This window comes from Eulemur rufifrons, chromosome 1, assembly GCF_041146395.1.
Source record: "Eulemur rufifrons isolate Redbay chromosome 1, OSU_ERuf_1, whole genome shotgun sequence".
NCBI lineage: Eukaryota > Metazoa > Chordata > Mammalia > Primates > Lemuridae > Eulemur > Eulemur rufifrons.
The window spans coordinates 8,441,633-8,464,285 of NC_090983.1; the positions used below are offsets into that span (position 1 = coordinate 8,441,633).

Sequence of the window (22,653 nt, forward strand, 5' to 3'; positions counted from 1 at the left end):
AAAGTATATTTATACTTATTGGAATATTTAATGAACTCTCTCATATCATGAAAGAAAGGACAAACACATCAACTGAATAACATTGGCAAAAAAAAAAAATAAATGAGTAATTCAAAGAAGAGGGAATTTAAATGGCCAATAAAAATGAAAAACTGTTCAGCTTCCCACATAATGAAGAAAATACCAATTAAAACAGGATGCAACTTTTTATCCATCAGCTTTGCAAAGTTCGGCTGGGTGTGGGGAGATGGCTTGTTCGTTTCATCTGCTATTGGTAGAAAAATATATTGATTGATTCAGTCACTTAGAAAGGCAATTTGGCAGGATCTATAAACAAGTAAATGTTAACACCCATTGTGTCAATAATTCCCTTTTTTTAGGTGTTGACACAAGTTAAATACTTGTATACATGCAAAAAGCCCAAAGGAAATATGTAATCATTGTTATTACAGCTTATTGGTAAAAGTGAACTGAAAACAACCTATATATGTCTTTCAACTTAAAAAATTATGGTGTATCAGCCAGGAGCAGTGGCTGCACCTGTAATCCGGGCACTCTGGGAGGGCAAGATGGGACTATTGCTTGAGCTCAGGAGTTCAGGACCAGCCTGAGCAAGAGCCAAACCCCGTTTCTACTAAAAATACAAAAATTCTCCATGCTCAGTGGCATGTGCCTGTAGTCCCAGCTACTTGGGAGGCTGAGGCAGGAGGATCACTTGAGCCCAGGAGTCTGAGGTTGCTGTGAGCTATGATGATGCCACTGCACTCCAGCCAGGGCCACAGAGACTCTGTTTCATAATTAAATAAATAAATACATACATAAATAAATTTTTTAAAAATAGTGGCATATCAATTCTATAGAATAGCATTTAGCTGGTAAAAAGAATGAGGTAGGTCTATATGCATTAAGGTGAAAAGATGTCTAAGATTTCCACTATTATGATAAGTGAAAATGCAGAAGGGCATGTGCAACATAATCCCATTTATTACAAGACTGGAACACAAATTTTGTATTTACAAAAACACACTGAATATAGGTAAGCAAGTAGGAAAAGATGAGGAAGGCTGAACTCAAGACTCTCCACCGGGCCAGGAAAGGAAGCTACTGGGGCGGGGGGGGCGGGGAGGAGGGGGGCAGTGAGTGGTAAGGATTTTTTCCTCTATATACTTCCATATTGGTTACAACTTTATGAACATGAATGTATAATATATTTATTTTTTATAAAAACATTTAAATTAAAAAATTAAGCAGTGTTATTTCTGAATCCATTACTAGAGAAAAGATAGGATTTCTATCCTTTTTCCTTTCAGAGGTATCCCCCATCCTGCAACAGGAAATTAAAGTAAAAATAGAAATATTCAGCCTACACTAGTCTTTTGCCGTCCTGGGCCTTTCTCTTCCTTTTCCTTTCTCTGATCAAGGTCAATGGAGGAAGAATCAGACCCCAGGACAGTCATGGGAACATCCTGGGAGTCGCAGGAGCCGCCCCTTCGCCCCGCCCCTTCCCAGGACAGGTGAGACCACAACATCTAACGTTTAAGGTAAGCCAGGTGTTTACCCCAGAGCGTCTATTTTCTACTTTCTTTGACACGACCTATGTGAAAGTAGAATAAGGCAGAGGGACAGGAGAGGGTGCAAAGCAGGACTGAACTCAAAGCTTCAGACATGAACGGCACTAAACGCATAAAAGCAGCAATATTGCCAGAGATTAGGAGGGAAATAAAGACTCACCTGATGCTCAGGTCGTGGCCTCCACCTGCCATTCTCAGAGCCTGGGCTCTGATTCGTCCAGTCTTCCTGGCCTGTGCCCACTGTGGCTGCCCAGAAATTCTGCCCACAGACTGAAGTACCCAGAGAAGGCTCCGCCCAAATGGGGAAAAGAGAAGTGAAACTATTTTTCCAAGCTCCTGACCTGCTGTGGACACTGCGTCTCTCCCTGTTTACTCCAAGCCATTCTCAGCTTCCCGAAATGTGGCAGAGGGATGGAGAGAGGCCCTGGGTAACACCTAGAGGACCAGGGAAGGAGGACCCCAGGACGAGCAAGGGCTAGCTCCCAGGAGCCCACATGTTTGTGCAAAGGACAGAAAAAACATCCACTTGAACCCAAACTGTCTTCAGCTGCTTCTGCCTTCCAGAGGGCAACACAGTATATGTGGGAAGGCGTGGGGGTAAACTCCATGTTTACTCTTCCCCCTGCTGAGAAGGCTGGGGTGGTGGGGGCAGCTTGGAGGGAAAGCCAGAAATGTCAAATCGCTCTCAGGCCCGAGGGAGAGCCTGCACTGGCCGGAGTTAGGTCTGCACATTGGCACACAGGGCTGGAGAGAGCCGAAATGCCCGGCATTAGACACCGGGGAGGATGTGCTGGGGCAGGACGCTGGCGCCAAGTTGGTGACAACGGTTAGCATTTTAGGTGCAAGGCTTTAAGGCCTGTTGACTGAGGGGCTGCTTTACAGCACCAGGGGTGAAGAAGAGACACCTGAGCTTCAGAGAAGTCACTGGAAGCCTGAGAGGGCAAATGCTTCTCGTTGGAGGAAGCTGGAGGTTGGAACCAGGTGATCTAGAAAGGATGGGCAGGTGACTCTGGCTGGGGGTGACGTCTGTCTCGGAGCTGTGTCTGTGCAGATCGTTCACTCAGATTCGGATCCATCATTCCGCACAGAGTGAGCAGTGACCTAGGAGACGCTCTGCATCAGCACAGCAGCAAAGGTGAAGACAGGGAGGCCGGGGGGAGCCGGGGGCGTTAGAATCCAGGGCCCGAGGTGAGCAGAGGGCGGAGCAGGGCACGATTCAGGGGCCAGAGGGGCACAGTGCTCCGGGGATGTTTTCCACACTGGCTCCCACTGAATCCCACCTCCTCCAGCTGTGGACAAGGGTGACTGCTCAGTCACACTTGGAAATATGGGAGAAGGGGGTTTCCACCCTCGCTCCACTTCTGTTCTTTCTTTCCCCAAAGGAGCAAGTGAGCACCAGTCTGCTTGGGACAGATCCAGGACACTGATGAGGACATCTTTTCCAGAGAGCAGGGTCCCTGGGCCTACCAGGTGCTGCACACCCTTAGGTCTCTCCTTCTGTGTCTCTCCGCCAACCCCCCGACTGTGGGCAGAGGAGCTGGTGAGCTGAGCCTCTGTTGGGCACAGCTGTCCTCTGCTCCCAGCCTCCCCTTGGCATAGCGGCTCCAGCTAGGCCAGGCTCGGACCAGACCAGCCTGCCGTGGTGTCCCCTCTCTCTCTTCTCTCTGTCCCTAGGCAGCAGGCAGGCGCAGGCCACAGCTGAGCCAGCACTGACATAAATGTGCCAGTTTTTCCCCGGGTCTGCGTAGGGTCTGCTAAGGTCACACCTGCAATTCCAGGCCAATGGGCAGCGGGCTGGGCGGGGAAATCCACACACGTTGACCCTCTCGGGTGGACACTCCCATGCCGGTGCTGCCCTTGGCAGTGGGGAAGGGGACATTCATGCAGATGGGGTTAGAAAAAGCTGAGCACGCACCACTCTGCAAAAGCAATGGCAGTTTATGAAGAATCTGCAGCTCTTTGTGGAGAAAACAAAGTTTCTTTGATCCAGACAACAATGTCAGACCCACTGGGATTGGGAAAGGGCAGGATCAAATTAAGAAGCAGGCTGAACCTCTAAAATCCTGCTGGACTGATGGGAAGGAAATAATGCAGCTCCTGGGGCATTTTCAGAGGCTGTGAGGAGCAGTGGCAACAGGGAACCTTCCTCCTGTCACAGAAGTAGCTCATGTTACTGGAGCCTGGAAAACTGGGCAGCAGGAGAGCAGTCATCGAGGAAGGACACAGGCAGGGGACCCAGCAAGGTGACGGGTGTCGTAAGCTTCCCCAAGAGCAGTTTCAGTTCAGACTTCAGAAGTGGGGGTGATTCCCCAAGCTGGGTGGACACTGTGGGGACCGAAAGTGCATCCCCGAGATGACTAAGGCAGTCGGCATCCTGGACAGGAGAGTTCAAGGGCAGGAGGCAGCCGCAGGCGCAGGGACAGCACCCACTGGGGTGTGAGGGTGGAGAACCTGGCTACCCTCCAGCGGGGAGAAATGGAGAGTGAAGAGCAGGAGCCTGGGACCTCCAGGGGAGCACTCAGTCCTGCTGCAGCGTCTCCTCCTAGGAGCTGGACACCAGTCAGGGCCACATGCCAGGTCTCTGCCTGTCCCCTCCTGTCTCATGTGGGAGACTTCTCTGACTGGGGTCCTTGGGGAATGGGAGAGTCTGCCCCTTGTTGGGTCTCCCTGGAGTCATCCTGTCTGCAGGGACCAGGGCCCTGCTGGCTCCTCCCAGCTCAGGAGCACAGGGACAGGGGACTTCGTGGGCGTGCGGTGAGGGGTGGTTGGTTGGAGCAGCCTGAGGCCATGTGGATAAGCCCAATTCTAGGTTTCAGTTTTAGAGATGCTGTTTTAGTGACACATCAATGCCACACCCCCCACTGCAGCTTTTATCAGAATAAAACTGGTATTTTGATCCCCATCCATCTCTCCTTTTTGCCTACCTCTCAGTTAGTTTGGAACTCAGGTATGAAAAAGGTATACATTTTGGGGGAGCCTCTCACACCGTAAAGGGTTCAAGCATATGGGTATATGTCTGTCTCCTCAAATTCTGTCCTACCTGTGCCCCAGATGGGCAGAGACTGACTGGGGTCATATCCCCCTGTAATTGCATAATTGTGATGCAATTATCCCCTGAGCTCAGAGGGCATTGGTGGCAATATATCAGCATTTGGGGCCTGGGGTAAAGCTGAGACCAAGCCTTGCCTCCCTCTCCTGGTCCTCTGCTTGGCAGAGCTAAGGTGGTGGAGGCTTTGGCCACCTGAGGCTGCAGGTTTGGAGGATGCCAAGGGATTGTTGGGGGTGCAAATGTGGTTATTTCTATTGAAAGGGAGTGAATCCTGGAAAAAGGGATGAATGGGAAGAGCTGTCATGGCAGAGGAGGAAGAGGTTAAAGGGTGAGGGCTTGTGGGGAGTGGGGAAGGGAAGGGGAGCACAGGAAGTCCATCTGGGCACCGGCTGAAAGTCCAGGGAGCATTCATGAGAAACACCCCTGAGGAAGCCACAGTCCTTGTGCAGCACCAGGAGCAAGGGCGCTGGCCTAGGGCCACATTCCAGTCCCCACCTACAGTCTGCAAGATCACCCGTAGTCCTTCAGTTTAAGCCCCTGTTGTATGCACAACAGGACAAAGGCAGATATCACCTGTACCCTGGCACAGACTCCCACGGCTCGCTGATACCAGCTCATGTATCTTTCCCATGACCAGCCCATTCAGCAAGGCCGACACAGACACACTGTGTGCACACAAGGCAAGGAAGGGCCTGTGATTCCATCTCTCATTTTAGCAGCCCAGTGTCCCTGTCACCGCTGCCCAGTACCTGCTTTCCTCCCCTACTTAGCTCTAGCCACATCCCCACTCCCCTCTAGTGGCCATGATCGGAATTACAGTCTCCTTAGAGCTGGGCTCTGTGGAAACAAAAGGAAAATGTTTCTCTTCTCAAGATTGCAGCTATCCAAACACAACCCAAAGCTCTGTTCTTGTCCCTGAGGGGGAATCAATGAGAATGAAGTGGTTTGAGTACAAAGGAAAGAGAAGTTTATTAATTTGCTGGGAAATGAGAAGGACAGTGCACTAGTGTCTCAAAGCCTACCATCCTCCCTTTACGCAGAAACACAGGGCTTGTTAAAAGGCTTTTCAGCAGTGGGACTCAGGCCTGCTTGATCAGTGTCACTTCGGGCTATTGTTGCTTAACTATAATTCGTGTTTTTGGTCTTGTGTTTTGGTTCTTGGGCGATGGTGACCTTATCTCCAGTGACTATGACCTGGTGGTCTTTGTCCTTATGTGGACAATTCTGTTTAAAGATGATAAAAAACAAACAGCAAAGAACATCTTTCTGACCATTTGATCAGTGGCCGGTGGATGGAATGCAAGTTTTAATTCCCAAAAAGTGTGGGGTTTTTAGAAGGATAATGTGTGAAACTTTCCATTGCCTCTTTTCCCACCGTTACTTCTGTTGCACATTCCTCAGCGTCAATCTTATCCTTCCACGGCTATGTGAGGAGGGGTGACGTCGTCATCGAGCTGCTTCCTGCTAAATGGGGTGACGTTTTAGATGGAAGGTTTGTACTTGTTTATGCCATTTCTCTTTCTGTCAAGGCTTCGTTAGTAGACTTACAAAAATAACGATGCAAGAGATCACCAGGCGACAAAGGGCATAAGCAACAACTACAACTGTGAGGACTGACAAGGTGAAATGGGGGATACCTGATTGGAGGGCTTTCACCTCACTTGGCAGGCAAGAGAAAATATTAGAAAACCAATCACATATCCCTATCCCAAATCTCCACGTTCTGCAGTTTACCGTGACCAGGTAGCTTGCTGCCTAATTTTCTCAACATATACTTCCACCTCTGCAGAGGAATTTCTATAAGCACAGCATGGAGAATTAGCTACAACACAAATACCTCTCTATTCTGCTAAAATGTAGTCCAAAGCAATGGGATTATCAAGATCTTCTTGAGCTAAAGAGTCTAAAGATTTTTTTTTTTTTTTGAGCAGCTATGCAGTTTCATTGGCAATCATCCTCAAGGTCACAGATAGGTGCCAAGCAAGTGTTGACAAGCTTCCACTCCCCACCATGGAAGTAGACTGTAGCCAAAGAAGTACTCATCTCCATCTGGGATTTCCTCCCCCCGGAATACTGTTTTAGGATCCCCTAGATGGAGTCCCCATCTAAAATTTCCCTGGTTATTCATGAAAATAATTTCAGGGAGCTAGTCCGGTGAGTAGTCTGAGATCTGTTATGGACTGACAAGGGAGTGGTGAGGATTCCCAATAAACAAGTTCCCCCACTGTCCAGCTATTTAAGCAATTATAAGCTTAAGGACTTCCTACTTTGCCTACACAGACAAAAACGTATCCAAGGGGTGCATAGATAGTACCTGCTCCTGTTCAAAGATTTATAGAGTCATTCTCAGGTAGCATTTAAGTTAAGTTCTTAAACCAAAGGTCTGTATAAGGAAGTCTATATTGTCCTTCCTGGAGCTGACATATTGGTAATTTTCCTAAGCCTTGGGGATACATTTTTCCCTGGCATACTGTGGTACAAATTGGAGTTCCATGGTCCTTATGAGAGTAGCTAAAGCACTTATTAACAGGGTAATCTAGAGAAGGTGGGGCTCAAAAGACTATCAGTTACATTCTTATTAATAAAATGAGTAGTCAATGTGGGGAGACTGGTAGGTCAGTAGAAAGTGCACCAGTAGGACTGTGGGTCCTTACTGTTGCCCTGTACGTAGTGCCTGATATGGGACTGGGTAAGAAACATGGGACCGCTGACTACAGAACTATTAGTTGCACCCAGTAGGTGATCAAGAGACTGGCTTCTACAAATTCAAGAGTGTAGGAAGGTATACTGGTGAAATTATATACAGGAATAACTATGGGATCAGAATGGTCTTGCACTGCCTGAGGTTTAGGATGACAAACCCAGCAGTGAGACAGACTAGCAAAGGAGGAGGTGATAGTTTGGGAAATCCTCACTAAGGGGTTGTCTCTCCATTCTATTGATAGAATAAATAACCAAGGAAAAGTTAGCAAAAATATCAATGTTTTCATTTTTCCTTCTTCTTATACAGATACTTTAGATTGCCTAAAGGCTGGCCCATCCACTGGGGGCTTGTGTCTTCTTCTTCCACAGGACACCTCTTCACTCTGGTATGATGGACCCATTGACAGTTTCAACGAGATATGAGTTGTGAGAAGTACTTCATAGGGTCCCTTCCATTTCTCTGCCAGTTGTTTTTCAGATCCTCATTCTTTCCAGGCTTTAAGCAACACCTGGTCTCCTGGTTAAAAGGGTTGGGGTGCTCCCAATTGGGCAGGGGACTTGAAAGGGGCAAACTCTTTCAAGTAGTTAGTATTTATTTTATTTGTTTGACATAACACTTTATTCTGTTTTCTTCACTTATGGTGTTATTACCATTTTTACCTCGGGGCATTGGGAAGGGTCTCTCATAAACTATTTCATAGGGATTTATCATAAGCCTGCTTTTAGGGTCTACCTTATCCAGAGGAGGGCAACACCAACACCTTATCCCATTTTAGTTGGGTTTCCAGCATCAAATTTGCCATAGTTTTCCTTAAAGTATGATTCATTTTTCTCCATTTTTTTCCTGTAGATTGAAGTCACAAGGATGCATGCAATTTACATTCTAGATATAGAACTTTACTTACTTGTTGAGTTACCGCCAATATAAAAGAGTTTCCATTGTCACTCTGTATGGAGGAAGGGAGACCATACCTTGAAATGAGTTCCTTCTGAAAGATTCAGGTAACTGCAGATGCTCTCCCCATTTGGGTAAGGTAAGCTTCTACCTAGCCTAAAAAAGTATCCCCTAGTACAAGCAGCTATTTGAAGTTTCTAGACATTTTAATGATTTCTGAGTGAAATCAATTTGCCAATCATTGAAAGGGTGGGTCCCCTTATGTTGGGTTCCCTGTGCAGGAGGTCACTTTTCTGTTTTGGGATTGTTTCAAGCATGCAAAGCTGCTTTGAGTTATTTTTTGGATAGTTTGTTACAAACGGAGTCCTCTTAAATGAGGTCCCCACCAAATCCATTAAGGCAGCATGCCCATAATGTGTGTATTCATGTAGGTGCCTCAAAGGGGATGAACCAAGCTTTGGGTAGAAGGATGAGTCCATGAGAATTCTGTCTCCACTTAGCTGTGTCATCCCAAGTGTCAAAGCCCCAGCATTTGGCTGTCTTTCCATCCTCATCAGTATAATGGGGCTTATATTGATCTAAATCTAGCTGAGGTATCAGGGTCCCGATGAGTAGATCACCTTTAGCAGTTTTCTTGGCAGCCTTGTCAGTGGCCTGACTTTGTTTTGCAATTTAAGTGTCTCCTTTTTGGTGACCAGGACAGTGCATGGTGGCCACCTGCTTGGGCTCAGCCACAGCCAATATCAGGGCTATTATTTCAGTGACATACTTAATATCTTTATTTCCTGCCATCAGGAGACCATTCCATCCCGATGGCACCATGAACATGCACAACCATAAAAGCGTAATTGGGATATCAGTCTGTAGGTGCTGTTGTTGTTGTGCCCTTTTCTGAATTTGGTATCAAAGTGATACTGGCTTTATAGAATGAGTTAGGGAGGATTCCTTCCTTCTTGATGTAGTATGTGTACAAGCTCTTCTTTGTAGCTCTAGTAGAATTCATCTCTGAATCCATATGGTTTGGGGCTTTTTTTTGTCGGAAAATTTTCCATTACAGTTTTAATCTTGCTGCTCATTATTGGTTTGTTCAGGAGGTCTATTTCTTCCTGATTGAGTCTTGGGAGGTTGTATGTTTCCAGGAATTTGTCCATTTCCTCCACATTTTCTATTTTATGTGTATAGAGATTTTTATAGTATTCACAGATGATGTTTGGTATTTCTGTTGTATCAGTTGTACTATCTCCTTTTTCATTTCTGATTGATGTTACTTGGTTCTTTTCTAATCCTGCTTAATCTAGCAAGCGGTCTATCGATATTGTTTATCTTTTCAAAGAACCAACTTTTCATTTCATTGATTCTTTGTTTTGTTTTTTCCTTATAGATTTCATTTACTTCTGCTCTGAACTTTGTTATTTCTTTTCTTATGCTGCCTTTGGGATTGATTTGCTATTCCTTTTCTAGTTCCTTGAGATGTGACATTAGGTTGTTAGTATGTGATTTTTCTATCTTTTTGATGTAGCATTTAAGGCTATGAATTTTCCTCTTTGAAATGCTTTTGTTGAATCCCATAGATTTTAGTACCTTGTGTCTCCTTTGTCCTTAACTTCAAGGAATCTTAATTATCTTAATTTCATTATTGACACAATAATTGTTCAGAGGCAGGTTGATTAATTTCCATGACTTTGTGTGGATTTGAGTGTTTCTCTTGGAATTGGTTTCTAGTTTTATTCCACTATGGTCTGAGAACATACATGGTATGATTTTCATTTTTTCAAATTTGTTGAGACATGTTTTGTGGCCTAATATGTGATCAGTCTTGAAGAATATCCCATGTGTTGATGAGAAGAATGTGTATTCAGTAGTTTTGGGTAGAATATTTGTAAATGTCTGTTAGGTCCATTAGTTTTATTATTTTATTTTATTTTTATTTTTATTTTTTTTTATTTTTTTTTTTTTTGTTGAGACAGAGTCTCACTTTGTTGCCCAGGCTAGAGTGAGTGCCGTGGCGTCAGCTTAGCTCACAGCAACCTCAGACTCCTCGGCTTAAGCGATCCTACTGCCTCAGCCTCCCGAGTAGCTGGGACTACAGGCATGCGCCACTATGCCCGGCTAATTTTTTTTCTATATAGATTTTTAGTTGTCCATATAATGTCTTTCTATTTTTAGTAGAGACGGGGTCTCGCTCAGGCTGGTCTCGAACTCCTGACCTTGAGCAATCCACCCGCCTCGGCCTCCCAGAGTGCTAGGATTACAGGCGTGAGCCACCGCGCCCGGCCTTATTTTTATTTTTTTAATTAATTATTTTTTATTTTAGGAAATTATGGGGGTACAAACATTTTGATTACATGTTATGACTTTGCCACATCCCAATCAGGAATTGAGACGTGCCCTTTACCCCCTACAACACTCACTACGTCCATCAGTTGTAAGTTTACCCACATCCTACCCCCAAAGAATATTACTACTGTGTGAGCACCTTAGTGTTGATCAGTCAGTACCAGTTTGATGGCGAGTACATGTGGTGTCTATTCTTCCATTCTTGTGATACTTCACTTTGGAGGATGGGCTCAAACTCTATCCAGGAAAATATAAGAGGTGCTAGATCATCATCATTGAGGACCATTAGTTTTAGTGTCTGGTTTAAGTCCAGTATTTCTTTCTTTTTTACCTTGATGATTTGTCCAGCTGTATTAGTGGGGTATTGAAGTACCTGGAAATTATGATGCTAGTATTTATTTCTTTGCTTAGCTCTAGTAGAATTTGATTTATGTATCTGGGAGTTCCTGGGTTAGGTGTATATATATTTAGGATTGTTATGTCTTCTTGTTGAATTAGTCTCTTTACCATTACATAATGACCATCTTTGACTTTCTTTACCATTTTTGATTTAGCATCAATTTTATCTGATATGAAAATGCCTATACCTGCTCTCTTTTTGTTTCCATTTCATGGAATATTATTTTCCATCCTTTCATGTTGAGTATGTGTGTGTCATTGTGGTTTTGATATGTTTCCTGGAGACAGCAGACTTGGGATGTTTTTACCATCCATTCAGCCAGCCTTTGTTTTTTCAGTGGAACATGCAGACTGTAATGTTGATTGGTAGAACTGTCATGTGGGATGCTGTTCAGTTCATCATGGTAGATAGAACTTCATTGCTTTATATTCCTCCTTGTGCTATTGTTTTATAAGAGCTGTGACCTATAGCTTTGTTGGGTGATTTTACACTGGTGGGTATCTATTTTGCTGATTCAAGTATGATGCAGTGCTGAGTATTTCATGCAGAGAAGGCCTGGTTGTGAAAATTACCTCAGTGTTTGCTTACCTGGAAAAGACTTTCTTTCTCCTTCACTTGTGAAACTTAGTTTTGCAGGATACAAAATTCTAGGCTAGCAGTTGTTCTGTTTACAGAAATTGAAGATGGAGCCCCAATGCCTTCTGCCTTATAAAATCCCTACTGAGAAGTGTGACATTAGCTTGATGGGTTTTACTATGAAGGTTAGTTGTTGCTTTCATCTTGCTGTTTGTAGAATTTTCTCCTTCATTTTGACTTTGGCCATGTTGATTACTATGTGTTTTGGAGATGTCCTATTTGTTATGAATCTTCCGGGTGTTTGATGATCATCTTGTATCTAGGTATCTGAACCTCTGATGATACCAGGGAAGTTTTTCTCAACAATTCCCTTGAATAAAGTTTCCATGCTTTTAGCTATTTCTTCTTCTCCTTCAGCAAAAGGAGAATATACCTATAATTCGTATATTAGTTTGCTTTGCATAGTCCCATATCTCTTTAAGTGATTGCTCAATCTTTTTTATTCCCTTTTCTGCTTCTTTAAATGATTGGGTTAGCTCAGGAGCCTCGTCTCAAGCTCTGAGAGTCTTTCTTCTCTTTGGTTTAATCTGTTGAAGCTTTCTGCTATGTTTTAAAAGTCTCTAAATGACTCTTTCATTTCCTTAAGTTCTAATATATCCTTTCTTATGTGTCTAGCTCTTTAGCATTGATTTCCTGAAATATTTCATTGATTTCCTGAAATATTCTTTTGGCTCCTTTGTTGGTTTTCAACTTGAATTTTCAACTTCAATTCCATACATCTTATTTGCCATTCATACTCTGAATTCCATTTCTTTCAGTTTAGCCATTTCCTTTGGTTGGAATCCATTACCGTAGCTCCATTGTGATGACTTGGAGGTGTCAAACTGTATGTTTTTTTTTCTTTGTGTTTTCAGGTATTTTTTGCTGGTTTCTTCTCATTGGCCCTCTCTTTTCTCAGCCCAGAGGAAATAGGTTTAGAGAGCACTTATTGTCCTTGCTGGGACTTCTCCTGCTTAATTAGAACAAGGGGCAGTCCCTATATTGTACATTTTTTCCTAGTCTGAAATGTTGACCCAACAGGGGAAAAGTGTGTGCCCTATAAGCCTATAGTTTAGTTGTTCTGTTTTGCCCCATTCACCTGGGAATGCCACAGTTCAGGCCAGTGCTGGATGATCTTTGTGTGGGGTGGTGGATTGTTCGACAGATCATTGTAGGAAGTTCCAGTTGGGGGCTGGGTTAGAACCTCCCCAAGAAGGGTGGCATTGTAGGTATTGCTCTGCCCAGGCTCTCCATACAGAGGTGACAGTGGCTGCTACCTAGGTTGTTCTCATGGGTGCCTGGGCTATGGGCATTTGCTCAAACCAGGTCTAGGTGTAATGGTAGTTTGAGGCTTGCAGGTCCCTGGTGGGGCGTTGGACCTCAGGACATTTCTGCTGGCCCAGGGGTGAATACTCAGGGGTGGGGTCTTGGATTCTAGGTGCAGTGCTGGAATCTCAGAGGCAGTGATCTGGGCCTGGCAGGAGTTCTGGGGCCACAGGTATGGATCCTCGGGTTGAAGGGTGAGTGCCTCAGAGCCAGAACTGGGGTTTGTGAAGGCAGGGCAACTCAGGCAGCAGGGTTCCACCAGCTCAGGGACCACAGGTGCCCAGTTGCACGGGCAGGGTTTGGTTCCAGCAGCCCAGGGACCACAGAGTTCTCCCCTCATGCCAAGTCATGCTGAGGCAGTCACCCAAAAGTTCCCAGGTCGAGCCTGTAGGACCCAAGGAATCTCCTCTGCTCAGATCCCAGCATGCTGTGGGGAGGTGTGCTAGACTCCCAGACACAGGGCACAGCATAGGGGAGCATCCACTCTGTCTGCCCCCTTCAAAGCCTGATAAGGGCAATGTGAAGGCTATTGCTGAAAAGCTGAGTCCTGTGCTAACTTGGTGCTGTGTACCTGAGAGCTCAGGATGGCATGAGCTGCAGAAACCTGGGACTGACACCCACCGGATCCTTACTGCACCTGTTCTCCAGTGCAATGACTATGCACAGACCCTAGGCAGCTCCCCAGTCAGTCCAGACAGAGATCTGTGGCAGTGGAAGTAGCCCTCTCACAACTCATGCCATAGTGCCTGAGGGGTGAGCATGGCACCCCAGCTCTCTATCCTCCTAATCTTCCCCATGTGTAGATGTCTCCCCACAGATCATTTTTACCTTGTCAAATTAATCACCTGTGAGCTTCTCCTTCACTCCAAATGTCCCACAGAACTTCTCTGGGGTTTCACAATGTTACTTCTGAGAAGAGCTATCCGTATGTAGGCGTCTGCCTGCAACTTATGATCCTTTCCTTGAGAGAGGCATGCTCATGGGCTGCTTCTAGTCTGCTATCTTTTCCTTCTTATTCTCCGCCTTCCCTTAGACATTTCTATGTAAATTAGAAAGCAGCATCCCACTCAGAGGAGCTGCAAAGGGAATCGGGCTGATAATTCATCTCTTGTACCCCCTAGTGACCACAGGGCCCAGAGTCTGGAGGCCATGCAAGCATCCCAGGAAGGAACTCCACTGCTTTCTGCAGCTCCCTAGAGACACAGCCCTGAAGATAAAATGCCTCCAAGGTCCCCAGTGCTGCAGTTCTTCTTCCTGATGGAAAGCACCTCTCCACTTTCTCTTGAATCCCAAGAGCTTGCATTGACCTTGGATATCTGTGGAATGACTCGGCCTCTTTCAGGTCTGGAACAATGACTGCTTCAGCTTTTACCTCCAGCCAGGGCAGAGGCCATAGAGAAAGCACCCAGTGCGATCCAAAGCACAATGATGGGAGAAGAGGACTTGTCACTGGCTCTGTTTGGCCTGGATTATTTCTTGGCCTTTTGGCCAAGAGCTGGCGTAGTATCTGAGTGGCCTAGAATCCCTCACCTCACCCCACTAGTTATTCCCTCGATAAGACAACGTGGTTGACACAGCCCCTAAGGCTGCCTTTGGTCCTCCTTTGCATTGCCATTGACTGGCCCCATCATGTGGGCCTTTGCAGTTGCTCCACATTTGTTTGCTGAATGGACACATAACTGTGTGAATAAATGAACACAGTTGTCACTCAGGAGTTGAGATTTCGTAGCAGCCAGTAAATCCTCAGCTTGGACTTTTATATCTTACTATCCCAGAGCCCGTCAGCTGCCACCAGCAGGTTTAATAAGAAACTTAGGAGCAGGGAAGCTACCAATAGCGGCACCTGCCATGTGGAGCTGTGAGTGACAGGAGCATCAGAAGCCAAGGGTTTGGGGCAGGAGATCCTTTGGAGAGACCCTGTGAGAACTGAGGCAATTGCCCCTGTAGGGCCATGGAGCTCACAGGGAATAGAGAGAGGGAGCCTGCAATGAAGGGATGGGGGAGGCCGACTCAATTGATTGGCCCAGACTGAGTCTCCCTTGACTCTCCTGGACAGACATATTTGGCCTTAAGCAATAGATCAAATAATGTCTCCTTCTCCAGAAATCTCAGTGGATGTGGGACCTAGTCACTGAATCTCTAGTCATAAAGCCAGAGTAGCAAAGAGCCCCAGAAGCCAGCTCTGTGAAAACCGTGGTATCCTGGTGTGGCAGAGTTATCTAGGGTCACTAATGTCAAAGGTTAGGAAAGTGGAAGTTCGTCCACCTCCTTCCTTCACCAGGTTCTCCCTCACGCTCAGCCTAGGAGAGGCTGTGGAGAGCACACAGGATCTCACCACCTTCCCTGGAATCCACTCAGCTTGGAGACAAGTGGTCCGTGAACTCCACTTGCCACTTCCATGGAGGGAGACTCCACCTTCATGGATGGAAGTGAGGTCTGCACAGCATCTCTGGTGGGGCCAAAGAGCCTCTCCACGAAGGAAATGATTTTCCTGGTCAGCAGCTTTACAGGGCACTTCTGCCTTCCAATCACTCAAGGGTGGCATGAAGGAAAAATTTCCAGTGAACTCTGTGTATGTGGGTGTATGTGTGTGTGTGTCTGTCTGTCTGTGAATGTGTGTGTATGTAGTGGAGGAAAAAGATAAAAGAAAGAAAGAGAAGGTGTGTTTTGTTGTTTGCTTCCCTGGGTGAATATGGCGGTACACACGTTCCAAGGGAATTCTACATTAGGTCATCTGTATTGACCACAGGATGTTTCTAGGGAAACTTTTGCTTCATTCTTTTTTTTTTTTTTTGAGACAGAGTCTCACTCTGTTGCCCAGGCTAGAGTGAGTGCCGTGGCGTCAGCCTAGCTCACAGCAACCTCAAACTCCTGAGTTCAAGGGATCCTCCTGTCTCAGCCTCCCGAGTAGCTGGGACTACAGGCATGCACCACCATGCCCAGCTAATTTTTTCTATATATATTTTTAGCTGTCCATATAATTTCTTTCTATTTTTAGTAGAGATGGGGTCTCGCTCTTGCTGAGGCTGGTCTCGAACTCCTGAGCTCAAACGATCCGCCCACCTCGGCCTCCCAGAGTGCTAGGATTACAGGCGTGAGCCACCGCGCCCGGCCTTGCTTCATTCTTATTTCATTAAAGACAGAGACTATAAAAACCAATGAAAAACAATCAGTGTGTAAGCTGAGGTTGTAAAGACAATAGTTGTTCAATGTATTGTTTTGTGCATTTCAAAATCATGCTTGCTTTTCCAACTCTAGCCCCATCTTTTATATTTAATTTTGAGAAAGAATGGCCTTCAGATCTGTTATTAAATCATACTCACGAGGTCAATTTTGTCTTATTTATTTAATTTTATTTCATTTTATTTATTTTTTTGTTTTGTTTTTAATTTTTTTTATTTCAGCATATTACGGGGGTGCAAATCTTTTTTTTTTTTTGTGGAGGTCCAATATATATATATATACATATATATATTTTTTTTACTGTGTTTTTTTTTTAGTTTTTTATTATTATTACTTTTTATTCTTATTTCAGCATATTGTGGGGGTACAAAAGTTTAGGTTACGTATATTGCCCTCCACCCCACCCCAAGTCAGAGCTTCAAATGTGTCCCTCCCCTAGACAGTTCGCATCGCACTCATTCTGTATGTATACACCCATCCACTCCCCCACTCACATCTACCTGACACCCAATCAATGTTATTCCTAAATGTGCTCTTAGATGATGATCAGTGAAACCAATTTGATGGTGAGTACATGTGGTGCTTATTTTTCCATTCTTGGGATACTTCACTTAGTAGAATGGGTTCCAACTCTTTCCAGGAAAATACAAGAGGTGCTGTCTACCCAAAAGAACAAAAGACATTCTATAACAAAGATATCTGCACCTGAATGTTTATAACAGCACGATTCACAATTGCGAAGATGTGGAAACAACCCAAGTGCCCATCAATACATGAGTGGATTAACAAAATGTGGTATATGTATACCATGTAGTACTACTCAGCTATAAGAAACAATGGTACAAATCTTTAGGTTACGTATAAGAGCTTCAAGTGACTTACCTCCAGTGAGAATGACCTTTATCAAAAAGTCCCAAAACAAGATACGACATCTCTATGGTTCTCCTGGAGAGAGTTGGAACCCATTATATTAAGTGAAGTATCCCAAGAATGGAAAAACAAGCAACACATGTACTCACCAGAAAATTGGTTTCCCTGATAATCACCTAAATACAAATCTGGGAACGACACCAATTGGACATCAGACTGAGGTGAGGGGTGGGGGAGGGGATGGGGGTATGCCTACACAATGAGTGCATTGCGCACCGTTTGGGGAGTGGTAACACTTGAAGGTGCTGACTCGGGAAAGGGGGAGTGGGGAAAAAAATATGAAACTGTTGTTTTTAACTTGAAAAAAAAAATAAAAAGAAAAAAATAAATAAAAAAAAAATAAAAAATCTTTATCAAAAAAAAAAAAAAAGTCCCAAAACAATAAATGGTGGTGTGGATGTGGAGAGATAGGAACACTCTTACACTGCCGGTGGGACTGTAAACTAGTACAACCTCTGTGGAAGGTAATACGGAGATACCTCAAAGAGCTACAAGTAGAACTACCATTTGACCTAGTAATCCCATTACTGGGCATCTACCCAAAAGAACAAAAGACATGCTATAAAAAAGACATCTGTCTTATTTATTTTTAAGGATTGTTCCCACCTTTATCTCAAATGTTTTGTTTTTCAAAGTCCCAGCCTTATACCTTATATAATGTTTGAAAGCAGCACATTATGCAATCAAATTTTCTCATGATTGGTCAATTTAAAGACAGCAAGGCTACAGCGATGGAAAACCAACAATATGAATGATGAGGCATCAGCAGAAAGTCACTGGATAATCACTTTTTTCTGCCTCTCGGTGGTTTTGGCAGATATCCTTTCTGAAAGAAAAGAGATTAATGATATGATGGGTCCTTGTTTTTATTTTATGGACTCAATATTTCTGAATGTCTTCTAGATATTTCTACTTGCATATCCCTCTTTCAACTCAAATTCTAGGTATCTTCCACGATTCCTCAGGGATTAAAGGATAAAAGAAGTGTTTAGGCTACTTCCTCTGGCCTCATGATGTCCACAGTCAGTCCAATAAATGTATCACACCTCATTATCCACAACTTTTTAACACTTTGTGGAGCAGATTTTCATGCCATCCTTTCTTATAAATGTAGAATGCCTTGTTCTACATTTTTGCTTGTCAGAACTGTTCTACTTTTAAGCCCGAGCTCAGTGCAAACTGTTCCAAGAAACTGTTCTCAAACTCAATGACCGTCTTTCCTCCTGCATCTCTTCCTGCAGGTGTCCTTCTTCAGAGCATTCACACTGTGCAGGCCTGTGGTTACTAAAGCACAGCCCTCTGCCCAGGTAGGGGCTCACACCTTGTACTCCCTCATGGCTTTAGATGTAGCTCAATAAACATTTACCTAACAAAGACCTCCCTCTTCTTTATGGTTAGAGTGGCACAGGGAAGGGCTGTCTGAGGTGTGCAACTGAGAAATCACTGTATCCAGAGTCAAAAGAAACAGATTCATCCTCAGCAAAGTGCCTGTCCCTGCTTTGTCCACATCAGGGGATTCATATGAGGAGCACAGCAGTTAGTTTAAAATGCAATTTATTTGTATTCTCTTTCAAGAACAAATTTTAGGTGGCTTATGAAAAGGAATATTGTCCAAATATTGTGTAATGTAGGAACTAACTATCCTGACGTATTATTTTGAGGTATATAATTCTACTATGTTACTTTTAACATTGGCCCCCAAAGTTTAAGACCCCTTTCCCTCCAATTTAAGTTACTTTCATGTGACCAAACTGCACAGTTTATTCATGGCAGAGTCAAGTTCACAATTTAGTGTCCTACCTTCAAAAGGAGAAGAGTTACTGCGCTTAGAGGAGTGAGCTGTAGTATAAGCCAGCCATGGTCACACCTGGGGGAACATTATTAATAGTAGCAGCATATAGACTGGGCCCTGGGCAAGGGGAGTCATGATGGTTTTCTGGACACCTAGAAATTCTGCTAAAGCCTGGTGTGAGAGCCCAATCCTCAATTTAAGCTGTTTATCAGTAGAATACCTCTATCAAATCTTTCAGGGGATATCCACCGCAGCGTATACATTGCTTCCAGTCGCTGGATTCATTGTAGCCTCCTCTAATTTTAAATCGTCTGAGAGTGAACCACCTTCCAGTCTCACTCTTTATACACTTCTCTGCAGTTCCTGTAAGACCAAGACAAGCTCAGCTCCCGACTGTGAAAACACCTACACTTGGCCTCTCCCAACACTGGATCTGGAGCCACCCACTTTGGGTTCAGGATCAGTAGCAGGAGAGTCTGAATTGTCCTGTGTGACATCAGGGGCCCCACACTCAGGCTGAAAGGCCGGGCAAGAAGGGAACTCCCTGCCATGTGTGTATATTTCTCTGACCTTCAAGCAGTGAGTCCTGTGTGACTCCACCCAGAGAGGACTCTTGGAAGCTTGCTCTTGGTTTCTTCTGGACTTCGCCCCATGTGCCTTTTCCCTTTGCTGACTTTGCTTTGCGTCCTTTCAGTCTTACAAACCCGAGCTGTGAGTGTGACTTTGTACCAAGGCCTAGGAGAGCTCCTAGCAAATCAGACCTGGGGCTGGTTTTGGGATCCCCCAAAGCAGATATCTACTCCTCAACAGTGTGCTATTTGCATGGGTATTTTCCAGTTGAAAATCCTAGAAGACCAGGAAACTCACCTTTTTTAAATTTCTCCTTATATAGAGTCCCCTTTATGTCACCACAGGTCACAGGAAGTTCAGGAAGTTGAAAATTCATACTTTCATCTTTGGGAATTCTTGGACCTGCAAGGAAGCATTTTGTTCATTCCATCTTCCTCTACAACTGGGCAGCATCTCTCCTACCCATCCTCAGATCCTTGTTTTTATTATTATTAGATGCAAATTTATTAGGAAATGCAAATCTATTAAAATGTAATTCATTAATTAATTAAATACAAATCCTTTTATAACCAATATATATTTGTAAGAAACCAACAGAGATTCATAAACACTGCTTCTGGCCGGGCGCGGTGGCTCACGCCTGTAATCCTAGCACTCTGGGAGGCCGAGGTGGGCGGATCGTTTGAGCTCAGGAGTTCGAGACCAGCCTCAGCAAGAGCGAGACCCCATCTCTACTAAAAATAGAAAGAAATTATATGGACAGCTAAAAATATATATAGAAAAAATTAGCCGGGCATGGTGGTGCATGCCTGTAGTCCCAACTACTCGGGAGGCTGAGACAGGAGGATCCCTTGAGCTCAGGAGTTTGAGGTTGCTGTGAGCTAGGCTGACGCCACGGCACTCACTCTAGCCTGGGCAACAGAGAGAGACTCTGTCTCAAAAAAAAAAAAAAAAAAAAAACACTGCTTCTGGTGTTAACATTACTATGTGTCTTGTAAATTTTCAGCATGAACCTCATAGAAGTCCGAAAGATGACAGCAACTTTTCTTTTTTTTATGTAATTTAATTTGTTTATTTACTTTAATTCAGGATTTTATGGGGGTACAAATATTTTGGTTACATGTAATGTGTTTGCCTCACCCAAGCCAGGGCTACAAGCGTGTCTTTCCCCCAAACAGTGCGTGCTTCACTTCCATTAGCTGTGGGTTTGTCCCTCCTGCCCTCCCCACCTGACCGGCACCCCAGTGAGTATTACTACCATGTGAACACCTTAGTGTTGATCAGTTAATACCAATTTGATGGCGAGTACAGGTGTTGCATGTTTTTTCATCCTTGGGATACCCCACTTTGAAGGATGGGCTCAATCTCTATCCAGGATAATATAAGAGGTACTAGTTCACCATTGTTTTTTGTAGTTGAGTAGTATTCCATGGTACATATATACCACACTTATGTATTGATGGGCCCTTGGGTTGTTTCCACATCTTTGCAGTTGTGAATTATGCTGCTATAAACATTTGAGTGCAGATGTCTTTATTATAGAATGTCTATTTTTCCTTTGGATATATGCCCAGTAGTGGGATTGCTGGATCAAATGGTAGTTCTACTTTTAGCTCTTTGAGGTATCTCCAAATTAGTTTCCACAGGGGTTGTACTAATTTCCAGTCCCACCAGCAGTGTAAGAGTGTTCCAATCTCTCCACAGCCACACCAGCATTCGTTATTTTGGGGACCTTTTTTTTTTTTTTTTTTTGAGACAGAGTCTCGCTTTTTTGCCCGGGCTAGAGTGAGTGCCGTGGCGTCAGTCTAGCTCACAGCAACCTCAAACTCCTGGACTTAAGCAATCCTCCTGCCTCAGCCTCCCAAGTAGCTGGGACTACAGGCATGCGCCACCATGCCCGGCTAGTTTTTTGTATATATATATCTTAGTTGTCCATATAATTTCTTTCTATTTTTAGTAGAGACGGGGTCTCACTCTTGCTCAGGCTGGTCTCGAACTCCTGACCTTGAGCGATCCACCCGCCTTGGCCTCCCAGAGTGCTAGGATTACAGGCGTGAGCCACCGCGCCCGGCCCTTTTGGGACTTTTTGATAGAGGTCATTCTCACTGGACTTAGGTGATATCTCATTGTAGTTTTGATTTGCATTTCCCTAATGATTAGAGATATTGAGCACTTTTTTATGTTTGCAGGCCATTTGTCTGTTTTGAAAAGTTTCTGTTCATGTCTTTTGCCCATTTATTGATGGGGTTGTTTGATTTTTTCTTGTTGATTTTCTTAAGTTCTATATAGGTTCTCGTTATCAGCCGTTTATCGGATGTGCAGAAAGCAAATATTTTCTCCCATTCTGTAGGTTGTTCGTTCACTCCAGTGATAGTTTCCTTGGCTGTGCAGAAGCTTTTTAATTTGATCCGGTCCCATTTGTTTATTTTTGTTGCTGCTGTGATTGCTTTGGGGTATTCTTCATAAATTCTTTACCTAGGCCGATGTCTAAAAGAGTCTTCCCAACATTTTCTTCCAGAATTCTTAAGGTTTCATGCCTTACATTTAAATCTGTCATCCATTGTGAGTTGATTTTTGTGAGAGGTGAGAGGTGGGGATCCAGTTTCAATCTTCTGCATATGGATACCCAGTTTTCCCAGCACCACTTATTGAATGGAGAGTTTTTTCCCCAATGTATACTTTTTTCTGCTTTGTCAAAGATTGGATGGCTATATGAGGAGGTTTTTCACCTGAGATCTCTATCCTGTTCCAAAGGTCTATATCTCTGTTCTTGTGCCAGTACCGTGCTGTTTTGGTTACTATAGCCCTGTAGTAAAGTTTGAAGTCTGGAAGACTGATGCCAGACTTGTGGCCAAGTTTGTGGCTCCCATACTGGCTGCCCCTAAACCAGTTAAGAAAACTGATTTTTCACTCAGAGCACAGAATATAAAATAAAAATCTAGATGGTTCACTATTAAAAGTGTTTTGATCACTTCTTTTTACCTCTTTTTCTGCCTCTTCTGTTTCTTCGTCTCCTCAAAGTTTCAGGGATGGCAGTTTTTCTCTCTGAGAAAGTAGAAAAATGACACCAACATCTCTTGTCTATGACATTGCATCACAAATTGTAGTGTTTTACAAAAACACCATTCAATTTTAACTTTTTAGGGAATTTGTAGAAATTAAGGCCCCAGGTCTAAGAGATGTAGAGTTAAAGATAGCACAAAGGATTGTCTTTAAAAATATCTCAGAAGAGCGTAGTATCTTATATATTAATATATGTTGATTGGGTGTGTCCAAAAAAGA

General features: G+C 44.1%; 2 protein-coding genes across 5 annotated transcripts in view; both read right to left on the bottom strand.

Annotated features, from left to right (window-relative positions):
• Positions 1–1,811, bottom strand: part of LOC138385328 (nuclear autoantigen Sp-100-like) — a 46,119-nt gene extending 44,308 nt beyond the window's left edge. For both annotated transcript variants that reach the window (XM_069471664.1, XM_069471568.1), the window contains exon 1: positions 1,732–1,811. In XM_069471664.1, coding sequence (XP_069327765.1) covers positions 1,732–1,763 — 32 coding nt within the window. In that variant the 5' untranslated portion in view covers positions 1,764–1,811. The remainder of the gene's footprint in view (positions 1–1,731) is intronic.
• Positions 1,812–17,627: 15,816 nt separating this feature from the next.
• LOC138385406 (nuclear body protein SP140-like protein) overlaps positions 17,628–22,653 on the bottom strand; it is a 30,091-nt gene continuing 25,065 nt past the window's right edge. For all 3 annotated transcript variants that reach the window (XM_069471920.1, XM_069471800.1, XM_069471894.1), the window contains 4 exons: positions 22,354–22,416; positions 19,669–19,773; positions 19,022–19,164; positions 17,628–17,835 (listed from right to left, as the gene is read on the bottom strand). In XM_069471920.1, the coding sequence (XP_069328021.1) occupies positions 17,794–17,835; positions 19,022–19,164; positions 19,669–19,773; positions 22,354–22,416 (353 nt within the window). In that variant the 3' untranslated portion in view covers positions 17,628–17,793. The remainder of the gene's footprint in view (positions 17,836–19,021; positions 19,165–19,668; positions 19,774–22,353; positions 22,417–22,653) is intronic.